This window comes from Dichotomopilus funicola (assembly GCF_033296635.1).
Source record: "Dichotomopilus funicola strain CBS 141.50 unplaced genomic scaffold C8A04scaffold_4, whole genome shotgun sequence".
NCBI classification, from domain to species: Eukaryota; Fungi; Ascomycota; class Sordariomycetes; order Sordariales; family Chaetomiaceae; genus Dichotomopilus; species Dichotomopilus funicola.
In genome coordinates, this window is record NW_026944025.1 from 123460 (window position 1) to 147171 (window position 23712).

The window sequence follows — 23712 nt, forward strand, 5'->3', positions numbered from 1 at the left end:
GCTCACCCCACTAATCTTGGCGGTGGGGGAGCAGGCGGGTATTTGTCGATCCGCTCGGCCAATAAGACACCAAGATACTCCAGTGTAAGTGAACGTTATGTGTATTCGTACGGTAATCTTTAACGCCAACCGTCCGGAAACATTCGGCAACACCAAAGTTTTGTCCTTCTACCCCCGAATCTCTCTCCCTATTTCCGTTCTAACTAGTTAACTTACTATATTTGATTAGGTGAAATCCAAGGTCTTGGTGGCTACTACATTTGCAGTCGTAATACCTATCCATCTCGTTGCCAATGGTACACCCCATCTTCTTTCTCCGCCCTACTATCAACGTAGCAGGGATGGGGCTTTTAGACAGAGAGAAAAACGAGTTCTTCTCATCAAACCCATTGGACGTTCGAATTTCGATCTTATTTAGTGGGACTTATACTACACGCAGTTCCCATGCTAGATCCTTATCACCTGTGGAAGACCCTAAGCTACTATGTAAGGGGATGGTAAATCCGGAAGCCAACACTCCCGAGTGCATCATATTCTGTTCAGATACCAGCCGCTCAACATCCACAAAGTTAACGGCAGACCCCCGCTATCGTACCGTAGTGCATTCATAAAGTCCTAAATCTCATCCTTCCCCAGGAGCGTACCCTATACCTCAATCGTCTTCTCCCCATCGAACCCGTCGGCCTGGTTAAAGTAATACCCCCTCTGGTTCGCCACCAACCGTAACGGCATCCCTTCCACACCGCTGGCCGCACGCTCGACAAAAAAATCGCAGTTGTAATGCGTGTGCCCAAACGCCCACACCTTCACCCGCGAGCTGCTAAAGCACCGCTCGCGCGACAAGTCCGTCGAAAACCCACTTGCGATCGGGCTGTCTGTCCCGTGCTTCGGATCGGCCGCACGCACATCCCGCGTCGGGCTCCAGTGTGAGAGAATGACAATGTCCAACGGCCCAGATGTCTCAGCCTCACGCTCAAGAGCGGCTACTTGCTCGTTGAGCCAAGCCAGGTCCCGCGCGTGCGCTGCGTTGTGCGCGGCTACATCCCAATGCCCTTCGTCAGTGTGGAAGAAATCGTTTAGTCCGATGCTCACGGCCATCTCTTGGTGGACGGGGACGTGGGAAAAGAGGCTGCAGCCGAGAACTACGACGGCTTTCACTCCCGTTGGGTTCTCGATAACGGTGGTACTTTCCGAAATCCGGAACGCAGTACGATCCATCAAGATAAATTCGCCACTTCCGCTGCCGCTGCCCTCTGATGCTGATAAGCCCTCCCGGACTCGGTCCTGAAAGTCCCGTAGGATAGCCAGCGTCTCAGCCCAACTAGAGTGGTAGGCTTCGTGATTTCCTGGCACAAAAAGAACGGTGCGGAACTGCTGTAGTTGCCGGGTCAAGAACCCCAAAAGCTCGTCCTTATGTGTGGCAACGTTCCCAATGTCACCGAGCAAGGCTAAATGTGGTGCCCGCGGCACAATCTCGAAGATGTCGTAGCCCTTGGGTGCCTCTAGATGGAGGTCTGAGACGATCTGGATGGTCGCCATCGTCCCGGGAATACCCAAATGCGGGGCTAAGCTTTGAAGAATGCTTATTTGGATGATGATAACGGTGAAAGTGAAGACGTTGGAGAAATTGACGGAGAGCCCACGTTGTTTGCGTTGTTTGTGGAAACTGGTTTGTTGGTTACAGGCACCAACGTGTGAATCACGGCGTAAAGTTATCATACGGGTGGATGTATCCGGCCAGTTGGAAGGTCAATCATGTAAGGTACGTGTATTGATGCGTAATTATCGGTGACTTCAAAGGTATATGAACCAACAAACCTTACTAAGTAGCAATACTCCTCATTGTCCAACTTCTTCTTTTTTGGCGATAGCAACTACACTAGGTCTGCGGTCGTTCGCAGCTGCGCTGTGATTGTGACGGAGGAGGTATCCATGGTGTTACGAGCCGCTGAGGGGTATAGGGAGGAGATTGTGATACAAACTAACTGGTGTGGAGGATGAGAGCAACTGCAGGTCTTGTCCTTTGGACTCTTACGGAAGGATCACGAATGACCAAGGATGAACTTGATGTGACCTGGTGAGCAAATTGTCGGGAAGGAGGCCATGGAGCACACCTGCTTCCTTGGATGTATTTGGGACCAAACCGTCACCCAATAACACCTAATAAGCTCATGCCATCCATATATGTGGTATCAGAGGCAACCGTCAAATTTAGGCCAGGTCATATCTAATAAGAACGGCGGACGAAACGTGTGGGGCTCCTTCGATGCTGAAGGGAGAGTATTCACGGCAATTATTCAGCTCATTCTATTGATGTGGACACGTCGTCAGCCTTATCATCCACACTCAGCTCGAGCCCACGTCGACAATGATAGTCATCGTCCAAGCCGGCAGGCGAATTGTCGGTCTCGTCCACCGCCCAACCCTCCCACGATTCCATTGATAAGCACGCCTTCGACGGCATGACAAGGGTCTAGATAAGCTTTTCCTCACCGGCTCCGGATACTCGGGAACCAAAGGAGTGTGATTGAGATACATAGTATGCACCCACAAGTGTCGTATAGATGTGGTCATCCGGGAAGCCGGGACGGGCTAAGGACGGGGAAGGGGGTTGTGATGGTTTGTTCCAGCAAAAAATAAAGAACCAGAACAATAAACTAGCCGTCCCCTGTCTATTCCTGTTCAACGACGGTCAAATTCTCAGCTGTGGATGCCTCAGCTAGCCCCGATCTCCGCTAGGTTGGATGTGAGATGAGATGAGATGGTCACAGCCACTCGGAGGCGCCCCGATTATCATCACCCCTGGTTGAGACCTTTTTCACACCGAGCAAGAAGGGAGGGACGACGACAATGACATCGTATGTACGACACGACTTTCGCACTTTCCCGTTTGGGCATGTTTTCGAATGTGGCGTGGGGAGCTATCTTTCCATGGTCAGACATCGATTTCAGTTTCTCACTCGCAGCTCGTTTCTTTTGACGAGGGAGGAGGGGGAACACGTTTGGTTCTTTCGCTTGAGAATTGGCCGCATTCCTCAACTTGTTGCCCCTGTCACTGATCTGACTTGGCGTATCCGTGAGCATGAGAACTTTTGAGAGGTCACTCATATCTCACTAGCTCCGGTTCATGACTTTTACGAGCCGCGTCCCTAGACTTTTGCTTTTCACGGACTCTCCTATCGTCCATCCCGCGTGGCTTCCCCAAGACAATGACAACCCCCAAGCGAGCGTACTCACCCACGATGTCAACATCGCTAGCCAACCACGTGCGTTAGGTACCGCTCGCGTAAAATTCCAAGCACCGCAGTCCAGAAGTGCCGTTCATTTATTGTCTCGGCAACCCACACAAACCCCGATATCCATTGCCCTGAGAGGCCTGTGAGGGTCGGGTCGTATGTAATGCAGCCCATATGCGGCCTGTAATCCGCATCAGGAGAAAGAAAAAACATACAACGGAATATTTTCCGTCATGTTTGGGAATGCTGCTGTTTCTTTCTCTCGTCTACCTATGGCTCGAAACAACCCCCATTCCCTTCCAGGGTTCATGAGCAAGGGGGGAGGGTAGATGTGGGAGAGAGATCTGTTACACAATACGGGTGCCGTAGTAAAGGCGTCTTTGAGCGGGATGTTTTTTTGCTGTTCGGGGGGTTATTCGGTGATTTGTTTGGGGTTAGACGCCATCACATTCCCTGCCCGCCCACCGCAATCGTGGTGCAGATGTGAGGGTTTCTTCCTTCGAAATCACCGCGCGTGCTCCGTGGGTTGCCCGGATTAGATTCGTCTTGTCTCGTCACCCACGTTCATACAAAGACCGGCTCATATCTCACGCCAAGCACCGACCTTGGGGCCAAGTACGTTGCCCCTTCCCCCGTCTGCTTCATTGCTTCGTCCCTATTTTTCGATTACTCTTGAATCTCTCCATGGAAAAATTATCCCAAATGAGGTACACTAAGACGACAGAGGATGACATGAGATTTGGTAAAGGGGGGGCGGGAGCTCCCGTGGCGCAATTGAGGTGGCCCTGGCCAGTGCCGTTGCCAATCGGACGTGTCCCTTCTCGAAATTTGGGTTCGAAGCAAGCTTTAAAAGATTCCAGGAGGAAGTGAAGAAAACTTGGCTCACTAGCTGGGCGGATGCATCGGGCGATTGTCTGGACGATGACGTGCTTGCACCTAATTGTTGAATGATAGGGCTGATAACGTTACCGGTCAGCGAAGAAGCAACCACTTTTTCTGGTAACACCCCGTGGATCGAGTTGCCTCGTTGGGAAGGTTCGTGGGTGAGGCTGGCTGAAAGGACTTTCGTTCAACAACACACCGGGCATTCGTCGTTGGGCGTCGCTGAGCTTGTTTTTTCACTGACTCACTGTTATCGTCGCTAATCGAGGTAAATTCTTGCTTCTTTCATGAGATCCGTATTGGGCCGGTATTTCCGCCGCCATCACCCCACCAGAATTTTATGTTGGGCTGTGATGCCAGTAGTTCCCTGACATGGTTGCCGCGCTTGTGGCGGCTGAGCGATAAGGCGGACTTGGGAGTCTTTTCTTGAGATGGAGACGTCGCTGCAGTCAGCCGAATACTACCGAGTATGTGTGTATGTATGTACATACATGACTACATCCTCGAGAGGGGCAAATGGCTGAGCAAAGTCAAACCCGGAATCAAGCCGGGGAATGAAATTACATTCCACTTCCCCTCGCCCGTTGAGTAATTTCGGCCCGTTCGCCGCGGCTTCACTCACATCGTGTGATTTTTTCTTCATCCGGGCTTGAGACAGGCGAGCCAGGGTTCCACGAAAGCCGGCCTCCCGACAAATCGCCACAAAGCCGTTGGGATCTGAACTGGGCCGGGCCCAGATCCGCTGTCCAAATCGGGGGAGCATGTGGCAGAGGCGCGCAACGCGATTTGTCTGGTTCCCACACAACCCCACGACAGTGGTCGTTGCTCTCTTGTCCCATTAGGTAATGGCCTGTTTTGGGCACAGCGGCCCGCCAAGATGAGGCGGCGGGATGTACTCGTCTGAGGCTGAATTCCATCTCTCCCCTGGGCCCTTGCCCACGGCGCGGATGATGCACCTTGTCCCCGAGAAGGCTGAGAGAGAGAGTTTGTTTCCGGTTCATCTTTTTGACGCTTGATAATTGATATTGATGGCGAGAGCCGGTGCGGTCTCCGGGAAATCGTGTGCATAGTGGCATCCGATGGACCCGGGTCCTCATGTACTTCCCAGGGGGCCAGAAGGAGGTCCTTCCTGGATTTGTGGGATCGCGAAGTCGTTACGCAAAACAATGTCGCGGCTGTCGCGATTTTGCCGGTGACAAAAAAATTCGTGATCGTTTCCCATCCTGTGTCGTCGGGTATTCGAGGTGCGTGTCATGAACTGCGTTTGGTCCAGGGAAACGAACAGGATTCACCGATGACGAACGCTTCCACCTGCATGATCCGTCAGGTATCCTTCTCATGGCATGATGTGGGTGCCATCCGGGGCCGGTGCAGCTCTGCCCGCGCTCTTCCCGTTGTCGCAACCTCTGACTGTGCATTCCATCCATGCCTCCTTGAAGGGGGCTGCGATTGGCCGAGTTAAGGCCGGGTCGATCCGTCAGCGTTGAATGGCGACCAACGCCTCGCAAATCACGACGCTGGCTGTGGACAGCCGGCCGAAGCACGTTATCTGTTTGGCCAAAGGCGTGCGTGGGCGCATTCGCTGATGGGCTTTCCCGGGTCCCAGTTTGCTGCAAATGTTGACGACGGTGAGGATAGAGCCATTCAAAGGCTCAGTGAGACCCGAAACAGACCTGCCACCGCAACTCTGGCATCATATCATCCTCTTATCGCGATCGCTATGTCTAAACCCCTTGGCGTCAGAGGCTCAGAGCGCAGACGTGGCGGTTTGTGTGTGCTGTTGCGGTACCCGGGTGGCAGGGATGGGTCGGCGGGCGGTGTTTGCCTGTCGATAACCGTCTTGTTATCGTGAATCCAAGACCTTCCCCAGGTCTTTGATAGGGTTCGGAGATGACGTCGCTTGGTACCGCGAGATTTGACGCCGTTGTCTCAACTGGCAGCATCCGAAGTTCTGCGCTGCCCTGCCTTGAGGCGGAGTTGGGGGTGGCTCGTCGACGAGTTCTGTCCGTATCACAAACAAAGCTTGCTCGGTTGTTGCGAATGTTGTGCGACGGGATTATCGGCACATCAGCCGGAAGCAGAATTGCGCCAGTCACACTGTGCACCACGCCCCTTTTGCCCAGGACGGGAGGTGACACCTTGGCTATCGAATCTGGCCAAAGCTGGCCATTGTACGAAGTATCGAAGTTGTTATGGCGGTTGTGGTTTTCGAACCTGCGACGGCCACCATATGCGCCGCAGCTTTCAGATTTAATCGTCTCATCGCCCCTGCCCCCCTGCTAGATTGGCGGCGACGGCGGCCTTATCGTGCAGCTGACCGGTGTTAACGGGCAACATCAAGGTTGCGGGTGCGACTCCTCCGCTGACGGCATGTTTAGGGTTCGAGGGAGGAGTGGCTCATTGGGGTTGGGGCCAAATAGGAAGAGCCCCGGGCGGCCGGGATTTCCAGGGGGCCAGCCGGATGCATGAGTCGGGGTAAAACGATTCTTCCCGACTTCTGGAACCATGCATCGCTTGTTGATGTGCGAATATTCTTGGATGCCCGAGTTTCTCGCTGTTGAGAGCTTCCAGCAAAAAACGGGGCCAAAAAGAAGGGGCCCGACTGGGCTGCGTCTGGACCGCAAGCTGCGGGCAGTTCTTGCCCGTTCAAACGCCAATCTGGAGTCTTGGCGCGACAAACGCTCTTATCTTTAACCCCCACAGTCTTGTCGCTGTTGGCCCCATGTGGCAGTCGAGTCCCCACTAGGGACCCCTGTCCTTTCCATGGCCTGCATCTGAGAAAGTTTTGCGGCCCGTCGCTCGTTCGAAAGGAGCAATGACCCCTGGCCCGCAGTGGTTCGCAATGGGCAAGTGGATCCTTGCCAGCTGCCCGCCCGCCTCTTTTCACACTCCGATCGTACCGATTGAGGTGTTGCCTTCCCAGTGAGATCCCCAGGAGAGGACGGAAAGGCGGGAGAGCCCATTCCACCAGCGGGGGCGGATCTCCTGAGCGGTGCTCAGGGTTTTGAAAAAAAAAATTGCTGGAGCCGATGGACCCGCAAACCCTCCACAGCACGGCCATGTGCAAAGCCGGCGGAGTCTCTTTCGATGTTGGAACACTTCCCTCCACGTCGAATTTGTCCCACCTCCCACGCTTTCACTCGATGGGTTCGTACGTTTCCACATGATCCGCAATGTATTACTCACGATATACTACTCAACCTCCTGTGAGCGCTAAATTTCCCAACGACCCTCCTTGACTCCCCACCGGTCAGACCGCTGCCCGTGGGCAGCATCTGGCGACCAGGGACAACATTTGCTCGGCCTGCTTGTCGAAAACCGCGTCGGTGCTCGACGTGGACCGCTGTCTGGGCGGCCCGGGCTTGCAGAAAACAATTGTCACGTCACCTGGCGCAATCGCTGCGTCGGTGGGGGGGTTTTCCAAGGTACCGCAAACGGTCTGGGGGGGGGGGCAAAGGTGAGGGAGCTCTGCAGCTGTACCCGGCAGGTATGCCCGCCGCACAATCGTGGAGGTGCAGGGTATTGCCACATAGGTTAGGACTTCTCCACATGGTACCCCAACACGGGCTCCATCGGTACCTGGCTATTGGTAGGGACCCTGTGCTGATACGGCTGGTACCTGCTCGTCTCGTCCGGCCGGGCAAAGGCAATTTATCTCGCTCAAATCCGTGTAGCAGCCGGGCGCCGCTCTGTCTGGTGTGTTTCTGTCTGTCAGTCAATCCTCTCGCGGGACGTCCCTTCCCTTCTTTCGCCGAGAGAGCCCACAAAGCCCACATCTCCCACATCTTTCGCCAGCCGTGGTGCTGCTTTTCTTTTCTTTTTTGTACGACTTCCCTTTCGCCCGTAGCTTTTGCCGTTGGGCATATCTCACGAAACGCCGCGACAAACGCCAGACGGCATCTTGATCTCTTAGCCCCTACTGGCCGGCCCGTGCGGCCCTCTGACCTTTATCTACTTTTCTTCCGCGGGATACTCCACACAACACGTACATCAGCGCTCCTCCCAAGGTACTTGAGGCGGTTGGCCGCCTTATCTACGCTGCGACGGGAAGCTGCCGCACTGCCGCACTGGGCTTGTTGAACTTGGGCCCGTCTCCCTGCCTATCAGCAATCCATGGTACTCCGCCTGCATTCTCGGTATCAGATACCACCGGATTTGGCACCGCTGCACCAAAATTTCACCGAAGCCGTCCCTGTCTGTCCCTTTTCTTCCCCAGTCCTCCCCGCCTCTCGGGGGGCCCGCCCGTCCCCAGATCAGATCGTTTATCAGTCACCCATCTCGCCCACAAAACCTTGTCTCGGGGGTTGATCCCTTCGCATCAATATTGACGCCCGATAACACAACACGCCCAGCACCGCCTGGCCGGCGGCTTTACTACCCCCCTCCCGTTTCCTCTACTGGCTGGCCTTGCAGGTTGGTCGCACGGCATATCTACCTGCACGGAGCCTCTCGAGGACCCTGACGGCCGGGACCCCATATCTCTCTCCTCCCTCCCTGGCCTTGACAACCTCTTCGCCCCTCCTCTTAGTGCCCTTTTCCCCACCACCCTCCCCGGGCCTATCTCAGGTGGTGCTCTCTTCTCCCTTGGCTCCCGCGAAACAACAAAACGCTGGGGAACAATCGTCCACGACCCGCACTCGAGTTCACCGCTGCTCCATGGATATATCTCGGCCACTCCGTCTGTTGCGTGCCATGTGTGATTTCCGATAGGCCGTTGTCGTTGGGTCACTCGTCCTAGTCTCGCTCAAATCCTCTAAGCCCGACTTCCGCTTGTCTCATCCTCACGTCACGCGACCACCGCCAACCACGAACTTTTCGACTCAGTTCGTTCCCGCGCCAGCAAACCTGCGGCCGCTAAGGCGCCGCAAGATATTTACTTACCACCCTTGGATCATCACCGGGTCCTTCAGTGCCCATTCGATATGTCCCTACATTCGGGTTCGCCGTCGCCGTTGCAGATGGCCGCCAACGGCCATATGGATGAAGCCACGATGCCCAGGGGACACTGCCGCTACATCCTACTTCACCCCGAGATCAAGGGTCAGCGCTGCGCCTGCGCCACCTTCTCACTCAATAAGGATATCCCTGGTTCCACTTGCGACTGTGGACATCTGGCATGCTTCCACAACCAAGATCCCGAGGCGTCGTCCGATCAGAGACACGAACTGGACCTCTTGAAAAGACGCCTGCAGCACCTTGAGGAGCAGCTTTCTAAGGGCCAGGATGATGTTCTGGCTAGCGTCGTTAACCGTCTGAATGAAGTTGAGGACCATCTAGAGAAGAGCAAGGAGGAGGTGGGCGAGCAGATCAAGGGGGCTTACCGCAATGTCAGCATGAGTTGGCGTTCTATCGAGCAGGCTGAGCACAAAACCCAGCAGCAGGACGAACAGCTCCGTCAAATATACCACAAACTCCGAGATCATGACGAGCAACTCAACCGGGTGCACGCTGGCCAACTAGAACTCCGAGACGCCGATCTCAGCCTGGAAGAGCGGATCGAGAACCTGACCGAGACATTGGAAGCGGAAGAGGAGATGCGGATGTCAACAGCCCTTACCACGGAGCAACCATCAAGTAGACGGCCCACACCAGACACATCCTACCAAAACATCCCTCTGGGCCCTTTAGGGGAGGGGGCCGCCCACCGACAGCCATATCCATCCCCATCGGGCGGCCCCGTCACCAGCATTCCTCCCACCAAAACACCAGCCCCAGAACTACACGGCGCCACCGGGCGCGACGTCAAACGCTCCCCACACCACCATCATCACTCCCCGAGGCCAGCTCTCTCCCCGTCCTCTGCCCGGCGCACGGAGTCCTGGACGGTCCACATCTCCCTTTTGCCCCATGCCTATGTGCCCATGCCCTTCGAGCGCAACACGACTGCCTACCAGCGCTGCCTGTCCCGGGGTCTCCACCGCATGGTAGCCGTCCAAGGCCGCGACGCGGCGTCCTTCAAGCAGGCCGTCGAGAAGGCTTTCGGTCACTTCATCCGGGGCCGTGAGTGGATACTGCTCCAGGCGAAACTTTGTGACACGACCGTCCTCCAAGGCCTCCCCATACTGCGCCAGATCGACAATCCGGCATACCAGCGCCACCTCGTGGGCGGTTCCCCTGGCTGTGACTACGAATTTTTGCGCAAGAACTGCGCCATCGTCGACCCGCGCGGCGTCATCGACTCACTTTATATCGCCATGCGCAAGCATACTATTAGCTGGCACACCCTGCGCCGCGCCCCCATCTTCATGGAAGGGTTGGAGGACTGCTGGGCGCATGACCCACTGCTAGACAACGACCCGTTCGACGATGCCGATATGGCAGTAGATGACGAGGCCCGTCCGGCTGCAGGAGACCTCACCGCCGGACGATCCGCTGCCGCGACAGTAACATCTGTTGTAGGCGCGGTGGCAGGCTTAAAGCGCCCATCAACAGAAATGTCGCGATCGGATAGCTTCGGCTCCGGCGCCAACACGACCGCATCCACATCCCTTTCCAAAGCCTCCACCACCTCCATCACCCCCGCTACTACCGCCACCAAAACTACCTCGATGGTTGAGGCTGTAGAGGACGAGGCCCGGGTCAAGAGGACCTGCCAGGCCGCGCCATCGAGTATGTCTACGATAGTGCCAACAGCCGCGGCAAAATCGACGGGAACGCCCGTAGCGAAACTATCGCCAACGTCGACGGCACCACCATCAATGCCGGTATCGGTGTCGGTTTCGGCGGCACCCACAAATCCCGGGACGATTGTCGACATTGGACGGCGGTATCCTATCAAAACCGCTTGATTAATTCAGCCATCAAAACTCTTCTCACCATTTCAGCCCGCACGACTCTTTTGGGCATGTTTCTCGTTCTTCGCTTTTTCATTAGTGTCGCAGATAGATTGCGCTCATACACGCACACACACACCCCCACATCACCTGCGTGCGTGCGCGAGCCGGAAATATACAGGTGGAACCCGATGGGGCATGAATGACAGTAATGTTAACTAGACTTGGGGCTTGATTTTTGTATTCCGGCGTGTTGGGAGTTGGATGAATGGATGGGGACTCTAGGAAAGGCGTTTACCAGGAGCAGGGGACGGAAGAGTGGGCGTCATAACCATACAGCGTGGGCTTGTTTGTGTTTAAGTTAGACATGTCCTTTTTTCGAGAGAAGTCCGTTTTGGTTGAGGAGTTGATTTTTGGAGTCCGGGATGTGCGTTGCGGATCGATGACCGTCGACTTAAGATTTGTCTTTATATATTGGCGAGGCCGAGTTTGGGCATTGTGAACTCTTTATTTTGGCCAGAAAATCCCCAGTGCGCCTCTCGGTCCTTGGTAACCTGTGGAAATCTTAGAGCCCTTATCCATATTTCAGGTTGAGACCTGGGGGGCTGTTAAATCCATGGGTCTCGGTCCTGGCGCCGCATCGAACCTGAAGCGGTGTTTTTTTGAGCGGTTTGCTGTCGGTGTCGATGGATGCTGTTGAAAAGCGGCAATATGGGTAGATCAAAACTCAAGACATCTATATCCATCCCGCCTAGAGGTATTTTGCTTGTGTCTGAAGTTGGGGCCAAGCAGGGAAAAAAATTCTGCCGAGGCTTGAGGTTTTATTGGGCGTCCTTGTTGCTTCTCGCGGACAGCTGGTGAGTTGGCCGATATCTCGGTTGTGTCACTCTCTAGGCCAATTGCGGGAAGAGATCGGGTTGTACAGCATTTGAGAAGGAATGCGGTGGGCGATGAGAGAATGGGTATGTCAGTGCCGTCTTGGGGCTCGAAAGAGGGTAGTGTGGATTCAACGCGAAGCGGCTCTGTATAATCTGTGTTGTTGGTTGTTACATTTGAGATGCGGCGGAAATAAGCTTTTTGTTTCTCTTTCTGGAACTTGTGTCGATGGTGGAACGAATGCTTTGGGCTGTTTGATCGGCTTTTCCTGCCAGACTAACGACAAGCCACAACACTTGGCCAACGGCATTGAACAAGAGGTTACAAGCAAAGGGGCGGCCAGGGGTTGACTGCCGGCTTGATTGGTCGGCCAATGATATCAGGCTGCTTCATGGTGAGAACAAGGCTTGAGAAGATTTGACCACAGTTCCTACAGGTTGGGCTTGGCTTGGCGGACTGAAGTATATTGGTCATATTCTTGGATAAGAAGGAGGAAGAGGCGAAGGGGGAGTGTTCACTGACGTGCTATGTACTTGTAAAAGATGAACAATTATGAAAAGACAGAAACTTCCTGTGAGCTGAGGTTGGTCGGACTTGAAAGCAGGGGTGCGTGTACCAAATACCCGTAGATTCGAGATGTTAGAAAGGGCCGCTCTTTCCCAAGTGTTGTTCCGGGTCCCGCCTGTTTGGACAGCCTCCTGTCGGGGCGTCGAGGGAGCATTAAAAACAGAAACCTCCTCTCACTTCGCGCAAGGTAAATATTTCGAGGCTCCGAGTCCAAGCCAAGGCAGCTAGGTTGCATGTGGGGTTGAGGCACGGGCCGTAGTGAGGTACCCTGGAGTACCTTTCTGCTAAACTCAGGCACATAAATGCGTAAGAGTACATTGGGGTACCTTTCCAAACCGCAGCCCAACTCCTCCGCAACGGGTGCGCTGTTGGATCTTCCACCGCGATTCAGTCGGCGCCACCATTGCCACACAGCCTCGCGAAACCCCAGCTTCACAACGGCAATTGTTCACCCAGCCTTGCAATCGGATCACCACGCAGCGGCTTCTTGCTGTCCGATAATGAACATTTTTACCTGATTTCTTCCCGATAAGGCATTTCCCGAGTCCTCTCACGTTTAGTGGGGATTGAACCACAACCACCAACCACGCAACGACGCGCCGCGTCCCCATACAACCGACGCCATGGATCTTGACATTGAAATGGACGTTGATGACGTCCATGAGGCGCCGGTCCCCACGATTCCCGCAGCATATACGGAAGACCTAATTGGGGAGGACCAGGTTCGAGCCGAAAGCTACCATCTCGGATTTGCTCGGCGCAATGCGCTGACCCCAACGCGTGACTAGGAACCCGGCGAGGTGGACGAGGGTCCGAATGGCGACGATGGCGACATATCCGGCGGGGACAAAGCCGTAGTGCTATACAAGGTCCACACCAAGGGTCTCGACACGTTTAACCCGGATGATGTCAAGGACTACTTGACTGAACACTACCGTACCAGCGACCTCGCCCGAGTCGAGTGGATCGACGACACGTCCGCCAATTTTGTCTTCAGGTCTGCTCCCGCCGCCCAAGAAGCGCTCGTCGCGCTGGCGGCCGTCGAAATCGCCGACCCAACACAATTACCTCCTCTCGAAAACCTTCCCGCCAAAGCTTTCTCTCGGAAACCCGAATCAACACTGCGAGTCCGGTTCGCAGTTGAGGCAGACAAGAAAGTTGTGGGAGCTGCCGAGCGCAGTCGATTCTACCTATTGCATCCCGAATACGACCCAGAGGAGCGCCGGCGACGGGGTGAATTCCCTAGAGGAAAATACCGAGACCGAGATGACCGATACCGACGAGACAGGCGGAATGACAGGAGGAGGGATTCCCGTGAGGACGAGGAACCCGAGACGTTTGATGTGAACCTTTACGATGACGACGCGCCAGCTCTTGCGTCACGGGCTCGCAGGCCCTCGCGCCCACGGCGGCGCTCTGATTCTGCCTCTTCCGACACAAGGCGGTTGTCCCAGCGGAACCGGGACAAGGAATTATTCCCTGGGAAGGCGTCTGGTGTTGGGCGAAGTCTACGTGATCGCTCGGCTTCACCAGTGCGAGATCGCGATGGGGATGCCGAGATGGATCTGGACGAGGATGCACGGGCGGCTGCTGCGCTACGGAGCCGGGAGAAGGGGCGTTCGATCAAGGAGCGGCTCTCGCGCGACAATGGCTCTAAAGAACTTTTCCCATCGAAAGATAGTGGCAGACACAAGGAACTGTTCCCCAGCAAGCTTGGTTCGTCCCTCGGCAGCAGGGCGCAGATGGACCAGGTTAACGATACGACGGTCCTAGCAAGCGGTATGTGGCGACTCTCTCTTGCAGCGAGGCTGGCGCAAGTGCTCTAGCCTCTTCAAATGGCACGACAACTCGGTGAAAAGCCTCACCATACTTTGCCAACATTCTTTATCTATTTAATCACTCCTCCAAGCATTTCTTGAATTCATTCATTGACACCCACACTTTAGCGAGACTTGCAGACAGAATCACAGCGCCTAACGCGGCTGTCGGTGATGGTGGTAACGGCATCAACATCCGCGGCATAGCAGGAAGACGCAGCAACGAGCAGGGGATTGCCATCAAAGGCACTGGGCCAACAGTTAAGGAGTTATTTCCTGAGAAGTTTGGCAACTCGGGCAAGGAGCTTTTTGCCGAGAAGATTGAGGGTAGGGGGAGGAGGAGGCAGAAGGCTGAGGACTCGTTTTACTAGTGTAAGGGTTAGATGGGGACGAGGGGCAAACCTAACCTCCATGGATCGCCGAGAAACCGTGGCGGGGCACATACCGACATGGATTTGCGGGGACTGCTTGGGTGACTTACCAAGCGTCTCCCTCCGAGATCTCACAGCTCTCCGCTCTAACTTTCAGTCACAGGGTGTGAAGTGTGGAGGACTTAGAAAAACGCCCGTTGCTTGGGACGCACCCCTGGGGGAAGAGATCGGGGGCGACAGGGGGAATAAAGATGGCATAGCCCCAAGATTGTGCAGAGGGCCGGTTTGGGCAGTGCTGAGGATCCCAGAGGTATGGCGCCCACCTGACAACTCGATCCGCCATTGCTTGGTGTTGACAGGATTTTCAAGGCAAGCAAAGAAATAATAAAGCCTAGCAATCGCCACTCAATCAGTGCTTTTGAAGCTACACCAAGAATAATTTGGGCCGGCCCAGAAATGCCAACTGAATACACGCACAAGTCACGGCTGCCCGGGCTCAATCCTACAGACAAACCTCACTTACTGGTTTCAAGGTTTTGACCTGCATGCGACTTGTCTCTTTTTTTTTTTCAAAATCTCTAGGACGAGTCTCAAGTGGATAGACGAGGTTTATCCATTCCTATGCCAATGTGTCGATATCACCATTGCGTCAAGTGACAGACTGATGTCCTAGCACTCAACCTGCATGAGGTCCGACTTACTCACTGACCCTCTTGTCCCTATCTTTCATTATGCTGCCCTTAACCCAGCCATAATGCGGGTAACGTTGAAAATATGTGAGTGAGACCCATCCGGCGTACCCTGCGTGCCTTCCTCGTCGAGCTTCATTGTTTCTTTGTGTCACCCCCGACTGCGGCAACTGCCACATGTGTGTTATGGATTGTTCCTTCCAACTCTCCACGCATCTCATCAATCCCATGAACCGGACCCGTCCAGAGCCAAAACCTGCCTGCTCCATCCCGTCTATGGGTACCTGCCGGTTGCCAAACAACCTAAGCTCTGGGTTGTGATTCTCCCTAAGGTCAGGTGCTCAACGCCGCCTAACCCAACACATGAAACTTTTTCACGAACATCGCCTTCTCGCACACCCGAATTCCATCAACCACTTCAATCGACCTCAAAATACCGCGGTCATCATGACTGAAAATATCACCAACACGAGTTGGTTTCGCTCGTTTGCTCGCTCTGGCAGTGGTGGCAATCATAACAACAATGCCACCACCGGGGCCAGTAACACGACGACGACAAAACAACCCCAATCATTTCAACCACCCAGTCTCCAGACCCGACACACCTTCCACCGCGTCCCAACACCCATCTCAACTCCGGTGGAATCCCCCACAACTGACTCACCTCCCACTCGCCGTCCCAATAATGCCCAACACCATCCCCAAGGCCACCATCACCGCAAATCTGCAGGCGCCACTCTCCGCACCGTCTCGAGCTTCCTAAGCCTCAAGAATGGAAGCCACGGGTCCGGCGGCAAAATCGGCCGCGGTCGTGGCCGGACTTCGTCGTCAGCTGATGCGGATTTGAAGAGGGCTGATTTGGGCCTGGGGCAGGAAGGTGGGGAAACCGAGGTAAAGCGCGAGAAGGCGAAACGACGGGGACGAGAGGAGGAACGGCAACGGGAGAGAAGGGCGTCGGAGGAAGCCGCGGCATTACTGATTCACGCGCCCGCATCTTTGTCGATGCTGCCGTTGACGGATGTGGATTATGCTTCCTCATCCGTCTTGGGCTTGGAGAAGAGCATCTACGGGGCATACGGGGCAAGGAACAGAAGCGGGAGTGGTGGAGGTGTTGCCAGCCCCGCGGGTGTTGACAGGGAGAAGGAGATGGTGGATCAGGGGACGTGGCATAATCCGAATCTAATGCAAATGGCTGAAATGTTAAGCAGCGTAATGGGGAGGATGAGCAGTAGCGATCGGTTGGATCCTAGGTAAGTCTATCATGTTTCTTCGCCTATTCTTATGTCTGTTGCGGGGGAAATGGGTGAGCTAATTTGCTTTGCGTTGCAGATATCACTCATGCGTACTATCGCTCATTGAGGGTTTCTACCAGCTCACGCGGAAACTTCGCGAAACCGAGGAGAAACTAGACGAATTACAAGACCTGCGAGAGAGGGAGCTCGACGAGTTCCGTGGCATGACGGAGGAGTGGATGGAGACCGGCGAAGCCTACAAGGCAGAGGTCAAACGGCTAGAACTCGCGCTGGCTAAGGAAAGCAAGGACGGGATGGCCAGCGTTGCTCTCGCGCGCAATGGAAGCCTGGTCGACCGAATTGGGAGCAAAAGGTTTCATGCGCGACTCAAGCAATTGAACAATGTTCAAATTCAAGATATCAACAAAAGTAAAAAGCCGACACCCGCCGCACAAGAGCAACCGGATTATGTGGCGATGACAGGTAGTCATAAAATCCTTGGTGTGTACTCATCCCTCCAGCCGTGGCAGATGGCACTAACAGTTGCTAGGTTCCATGCCTAGAATTCTTGACCGTCAAAACGATATCGAGCTAAGCCGTATGTTGGAATTGCGCGAGCTTGAAGAGAGGCAAGCTCATCAAAAACGTCAAGGGGGCCGACTACGTGCGCCTCCTGTCTTCATCCACGGACACGGCGCCCCTGAATCCCAACACATGTTTGAGGAGACACCCAGAGCCCAGCAGCTTTCGTTCTTAGATATGAATCAAGGTGCCTTGGATAATACGATGCGGGAGGATGTTGCGGGGGACTGTGTTCCCCAAGCCCGCCACGTACCGCAAAACTCACTGTCATCGTTATCAACCGATAACGAGTCGATTTCATCCTCCTCATCTTCCTCATCGGACTCGGACGCTGGGCAGTCACGCGGGCCTTTTAGGTTATTTGGCAAAACGAGAGGCAAGCCGGAGAAGACGAACCGAAAACAGTCCAGCCTGTCAGATCCGACTGGCTTACCACACAGCAGCACAGGAAAAGTTAAGGGCGGGATGTCACGTCTAATGATGAGGAGTGAACGATTCTCGAACCAAGAGTCTTCACTAGAACCTCCGCCCAGTAACAAAGACCGGCGCCGGCGCTACTCGTTTGAGAAGGGTGGTGATGACCTCCTCACCGTAACTTCACCTACGTTTGGCCCTGAAGTCTCCAGGCCATGCGCATCCTCAGCTGGAGAAGGGGCCACCAACTCATCCGAAGCTAAGGCGTCTACACGAGCCAAACCTGGCCTTAGAGTAATCATACCCGGCCGCTGTGACTATGAACCCTCAAGGACGCCGTTGTCTGACGCGGGCTCGAGCTCAGTTAGCCACTCGACCTCTATGAACACCGTCAGATGGGTTGGTGAAGGTGGAAATGACAGTGATATTGCGGCCAGCCCTTACGAGGTTGATGAGCAAGGAAGGACGGGAAGCAGGAATTGATGGGGGTATTAGTAGAATAAGAGGCAAGCTGGGGATAAAATCCGTGATGAAAGAGGCGGTGGTCAGCGGATAGTAAAACCCTTGGCTTGGTGGTCGAGCTCAGCCGGGTTGGGGATACTCCTCAGCGAATCTGACACGATAATGTACTCTAACTCGCGAGGTATGTAAATGTAACGGAGAATTACCTTTTCCAAACCCCCAGCTTAAATGCGGGATATTCGTCGCGTAGCCCCCAAAGACCCCAGCAGGGTTACTGGAGGAACACTTGCCAGCCGTGGACATCACGCCGCTACATATGGATGATATAAATTCCCATATTTGGTAATAGATGGGCAATAAATCACGGGACTAACTCACTTAACGCCAGGAGTCGTCAGTACTACCTCTTGCTTGATCTTGATCACCATACGCTCTAACGTTTTCGCTATCGGAGTGTCGGTATACCGTCGGCGAGCTTGTTAATATAAGTACTCGGAGTACCCAACCGGGGGGAAAGTGATGAACACGGCATTGCCTTGAAGAAAAGACATTCCATCTCGTCCACCCAAACGTCAAGTCTACTCAGTACAACAACCAACATGATCCGTCCTAAGCGCCCACTGGCGGACTGGTCACTGACACCGGATATGACTGGATGATTTACGCGGTTTTGCTGTCGTTTGTGGTCTGTGATGCATACATACTGCGGGCACCGTGTAGGTTTTGTTTGCTCTTCGTACTCTCTCTTCTTTCTCCCTTGGTTTCTTCCTGTCCGAACCGGCGCGGCCCAGGCTGGGTTGAAGCTGGGTGGCTTGATTTTGGTTTTATTTTGGCTCGCTTCATAGTAGAGGAACAGGGCTGCCCATCGGCGTGGGAAACAACTGTAGTCGCCCTTCACCAGCTGCTCGGTCAACCATCTACACTACGTACATTGATGATGATGTGTATGGCATGGGAGATGTCCATGTATGAGCATGTGAGACCGTGCAAACCGTCACCTCCACATTCACGCCCCCTTCCTTTCTCCCCCTGATCACTCGCACACAAAGTTGTCGTTGTCATACCGGGCTTGTCTTCGCCGGTAGCTAGCGGCTACACCCGCATGACATGAGGAGAGTGGAGGCGTACCGCCAGCTGGGTCAAGATAGATCACGACAAACGCAAAGCAAACGTCGTTCCGAGTGGCCGGTATGTACATCCGATGTCAACGGTGACAGTTCCTCGTTAATCGGGTATGCATTGCGACCGCCGGATATGGAGTACAATAAGATCTCAGGAGGCCGAGCAAGAAGTGAAACTGACGATGGGTGAATATCACCGACGGTGTTCGGGTAGGAGAACGCCACCGGCCAGTCCCCGAGACGCTGTTCGGCGTCTCGTCAATTTGCTGGCCTGGCCTGCGTCTGCCCGGTTTCGTTCGCTTGATTCAAGGCCCGGCCCGGTTTAGTGGAAGTTGTTTGTCTTTTCACCCTGTCATTAAAGCTTCTTTTCGTTCTCGTATACATCTACGCTGTATGTATTTGTGTATGTATGTACATACCCATTCTCCACTTCAGCGGTTGTCAATATGATGTTTCCCCTCTGTCAAGAATAAAACATTTGGTCTATCCAGACAGGAAAGGCCTGGCAAATGGAAGCACACAACCACATTTGACATATCTCTCCCTTGTCTTCGTTCTAACTCTCTCATATCACTTGATCATCGTATGAGCCCATCTCAAGGAATTGTTTTTGACGATTTCCAAACGTCTCACTTACATGTAATGTACCGTAGATGCCAAGCGTACATACCCCGCCCACATTCATCACCTTTCCTCGCCGACCCGGACGTTCCCAGACACAGGAATAACCCCCCCTGTCCCGTGACCCCCCAAAACGGAGGCAAACAAGTCCCGGTGCCTGGTTCCCGGGACGAAAAAGAATGACCCAATTATCCTACGTGTACTGTACACTGTGGACGCAGTAACCTGCAACCCCTTCCAACGCCGGAACCTACCTAACTAACCAAGGGAGATCCTTGGTCCCCAAAAACCACACAGCTGTGTCCAGCAAGGAGTAACCCAGCTGAGAACAAGCCGAGTTAGGACACAAGGTGGGGCCCGCGGGGGGCAGAGGGCATCAAGGGAGGAGGGAGCAAACCCAAGAACGGAAACCACGGAACCCAAAGAAAAAGAAGAGAAGGGGGGAAAAAAAGAAAATGATTGACTGCCTCCATGCACGGTGCCGTCCCGAGAGGACGGTGCTCGGAGAGCAGGAAAGGGAAATCAGTGGATATGTTGGATGATGTTATTCCGGCACCGTTTCCCCTTCTTGAAAATAACCCCGAAAACCGGCTTAAGCATTGATAATTATACAAAGATGGAGATAGCTTGTGAGCGGAGTGTGGACCAGAAGGAGATTTGTTGTTTCTACTTGGGACTTGACAACACCGAATACTCCAAAATAGTTGAGTCAATTGTTTTTTTGGTTGTTCAAAACATCAACAAACAACTCACGGTCTCCTAACTTTAAACTACTATGTAGTTCAACTAAGAAATTGTGGTACGAATACTTGGAACGTCAAAGAGGAAAAGTGGATCACGGGACGGATTTCGCCGGCCAAGCCCGCCCTTGAGCCATGCCATGGGTTTGTTTGTGTATCCAACCTGCACTTGCTCAGTACACTATTTCAAATAATAAAGAAGAAACATGCACATCCTTTCCTCTCATCTTTCATGTCATCACCATGTCATGCTTTCAAATTCCCGGCCAAACCTGATGGCCGCCTCTCGCTTCAAAACCGAACTCGAACATGTCATGAGATCGCAAACACATCCTAAAAAGGGAAGGTACGGCAAACAAAAACAACACAGACACACACACAACGGCGAGCAGGGATAGCTTGACAGCTTGACAACGAAACAAGAGAAAGAAGAAAAAAGGGCGCGTGGAAACTCAGGCGGGGTTTCGAATTGACCCCGGGAGTGCCGGAGTACGTACCAAAAAGCGCGCATATTGTCCAATCAGGTCGATTCCCCACGATCTCTCTTTTTTGTTTCATTGTCAGAAAAAAAAGGGAGTGGGATGGGGGTGGTTGTACAATTACCCACAGCAGTGGGGCCGAGGGCGGGTGCCCGCTTCGGTGTCTTGCCCTCCCGGCGTCTTTCCCTCCCGGCGTCTTTTTGCTTTCCGCCCGCTCGGGCTGTGCCTGTGTGTGTTTGCGTTGTGGCACTGTGGCTCAGGTGGCTCGGGGAAGAAGGGGAACTTGAACGCTGATTGGCTCGATAAGCGAAAGCCGTTTTGGCACCCAGATCGCCGGGTCCCCCAGCGAACGATAGAATTCTTGAGCTGTGGTTGGTGAGTTGACTGAGATGTGACTGGGATGGGCGCTCTCGGAAAGGACCCCGATCCTGACGGACTGTCCGTTGATGAGAGTTGAGATGAAAAAGTTGGCGTTTTTGAATCGACCATTTCGTCTCGTCATCTCATTTCTCTCCCTCCTGTACAGTTGGGGGTCACCCGTTGCTGTGATCGAGTAATTATTTAGCTTCAAGCTCTGTTACCGAGGCTCCGCACAACTTCCGGTCGTATCAGCATATTTTTCTCCTGCTTCCGAGGAATCTCGCATTTTCGGAGAAAAAAAAAACATGTGCTCCTACTTGGAGCTTGGTCATCAGTGGTTTGGATGTGTACCACGGGGTACTCCGTAACAATACTCCGTAACAAGAGATCCTTCGTTTTTCGAGTACCTTGCCGATAAACGGGTCTAGAGTTGCGGACAGCTCCGACTGTTCCAAAAGGCAAGCACGCCTTTGCATCTCTTTTCCCTTTCCGCTTCCACCGGGGCCTACCGAAGGGCCGCGCCGATGAACAATGCTAACCGCAACTGTTTGTTGTCTGTCCTGTTGCCGGCTGCGTGACTTGCGTCGGGCTTCGTTCCGGCAAGCGAAGCCACCAACAGCGAAAAACAAGCCCATCAAATCATCGTCACGGTGCATTCCGGGATCGGGGCCAGATGTCTCAGGTGCCAGCGCGGACCAACAGCTACCGGCAAGCAGCCCGAAATCACACACCCCCTTCACCCTCGCCTTCACCCTCACCATGGAACATCCCACGCGGTCGCCGCCAACACTAAAACTAGCGCTGGCGTTCGGACATTCGGCCGTTAATAATCGGTGGGCCTCCTAGCAAGAATTAACCAGGAACACCCTTAACGTGAGTTCTTCGCCCGGCCCGAGCACCGAAAAGCAACGGCGCCCCACCCGGGGGCCTCCGGGCTTCTTCCTTGCGGCGGCGGTAACCATGTAGTGTAGTGTACGTACTTGGTAGTGTAGGAGGAGTGTTAATGACGGGGCGGCGGCAACGGAACCGGCGTGGAATTTCATACTACTATGTAGTACGGATTCCAGTCACCTTCACAGTGATGGGCCGTCCGTTTCGACGATCTTGGCCATCCGTCTCCCGTCTGACCCGACGGTGTGGCTTGTGGTGCTGATTGGGCCCAAGCCACCACCTCTTGTGTGGCCCTGTGGCGACGGGCCAGTGGGAGGCGGGTTGATGAAAGTTCGATCGGCGACTGCTAACCTTCTGGGGCCGCCCAGAGCGGGCACCAAGAGCACGCGGCCAGCCAGCGTGGGGAGTTGCCGCAGCCCCGCGGAGAAGATGACGTTGCTTGTGCGTGGATTGAAAAGCCGATGTGCGGACTGAAAAGCCGATCGGGATTCCCGACTTTGCCGTTGGCGCCCGTCCTGTTGCTTGGCCCCCCGCTTTCTCCTCTCATCACCGACCGGCGTCGTCACAAGGCGCCAAAGTGTTCCTCCATATCGCGTGTGATGCTAGCAACTAGGTAGGAGAAGGACCTGGGGAGAGGGTATCGGAAGTCGGCTTGTCGGATTCTTTGCTGGTGTCGGAGCATGCAGCGAGCGACCTTGCTCCGCTCGAGAGGAAGTTCGCCGTCAGCCAGTGATGGCGCGGAGAGAGGGAGTGGAGGTTGGAATCGCCAAGCATTCCTGGCCGTTTGCGCTAAAATCCATCGCGTGGAGTGTGTGTGTCTTTGTGATGTTGGTGTTTCCTGTTCTTGTCGACTGATCAGCTCGGACCCTTGTTGCGCTGAAAAGGGGTTGGCAGTTGGTGGGGTTGGCCCAACATAGAAAGCCCCATCCTTCCGCTGCCCGTTGGATGGAGAAGGAAACAACCAACGACGGTTGATGCTCTCAAGTGTGGTGGGTCGGCGACTCGGCGTTCGCACCGACATGGGGTGCGTTCAATCAGCGTAACGGTCTTCTCCCCGAACCGGCCCTCACCCTGGGCCCATACCAGCGTTGTGCATGCTGTTTGGCTTCCGGGCCGGGACGCTAACGGGGACGCGGTGGAAGTGGAAAAACGGTGTTCTTTCTCAAACTCTGTTGATGCCGGCCTCTTTCTTCGGCGTCAACTCCGGCTAAGGCAGTTGGTTTGTTTCGGCCTCAAAGTTCCATCAACGGTGTATTGTTTTATAGTGGCAGGTGTTGGAGATGTTTTGTATGCTGAACGTTCGCATGTCTGCTGTCCTGTTTCGTCTCTACGTTGCTTGATGCTCGATGCTCTCTTTGGTCTGGGGCTCCAATGATTTTTTGGCCTCTGTCATTTCTGCTTGGTTGTGGATTGCCGCGGAGTTGATCGGTGAAGTTCAACAGCAGCACGTTCAGGTAACACAGTGGACGGCCTGTGTGACACTACCACCGCTGGATGGACGATCCTGTTTGTGGGACGAAAGAATCGGGACAATTTTATGGTAAGCAAGCAGGGATTAGGCACGATGTGTGCCTTGCTTTTCATCCCCGGACAATGGGA

At 54.2% G+C, this 23712-nt stretch overlaps 4 protein-coding genes across 4 annotated transcripts; 3 read left to right on the top strand and 1 right to left on the bottom strand.

Annotated features, from left to right (window-relative positions):
• Positions 1-645: 645 nt before the first annotated feature.
• Positions 646-1539, bottom strand: C8A04DRAFT_9163 (Metallo-dependent phosphatase-like protein; the record flags this gene model as incomplete). The annotated part of the gene is made up of 1 exon (XM_062785377.1): positions 646-1539. The coding sequence occupies one exon, from the start codon at positions 1537-1539 to the stop codon at positions 646-648; it is 894 nt and encodes a 297-aa protein (XP_062640469.1).
• Positions 1540-9040: 7501 nt separating this feature from the next.
• On the top strand, positions 9041-10906 carry C8A04DRAFT_24893 (uncharacterized protein; the record flags this gene model as incomplete). Its single annotated transcript, XM_062779344.1, has 1 exon — positions 9041-10906. The coding sequence occupies one exon, from the start codon at positions 9041-9043 to the stop codon at positions 10904-10906; it is 1866 nt and encodes a 621-aa protein (XP_062640470.1).
• A 2051-nt stretch (positions 10907-12957) lies between these two features.
• Positions 12958-14522, top strand: C8A04DRAFT_24894 (uncharacterized protein; the record flags this gene model as incomplete). The annotated part of the gene is made up of 3 exons (XM_062779345.1): positions 12958-13056; positions 13123-14113; positions 14281-14522. 3 exons carry the CDS (start codon positions 12958-12960, stop codon positions 14520-14522), a joined length of 1332 nt encoding a protein of 443 aa, XP_062640471.1.
• Positions 14523-15658: 1136 nt separating this feature from the next.
• On the top strand, positions 15659-17922 carry C8A04DRAFT_24895 (uncharacterized protein; the record flags this gene model as incomplete). Its single annotated transcript, XM_062779346.1, has 3 exons — positions 15659-16461; positions 16541-16926; positions 16994-17922. 3 exons carry the CDS (start codon positions 15659-15661, stop codon positions 17920-17922), a joined length of 2118 nt encoding a protein of 705 aa, XP_062640472.1.
• Between the last annotated feature and the right edge of the window lie 5790 nt (positions 17923-23712).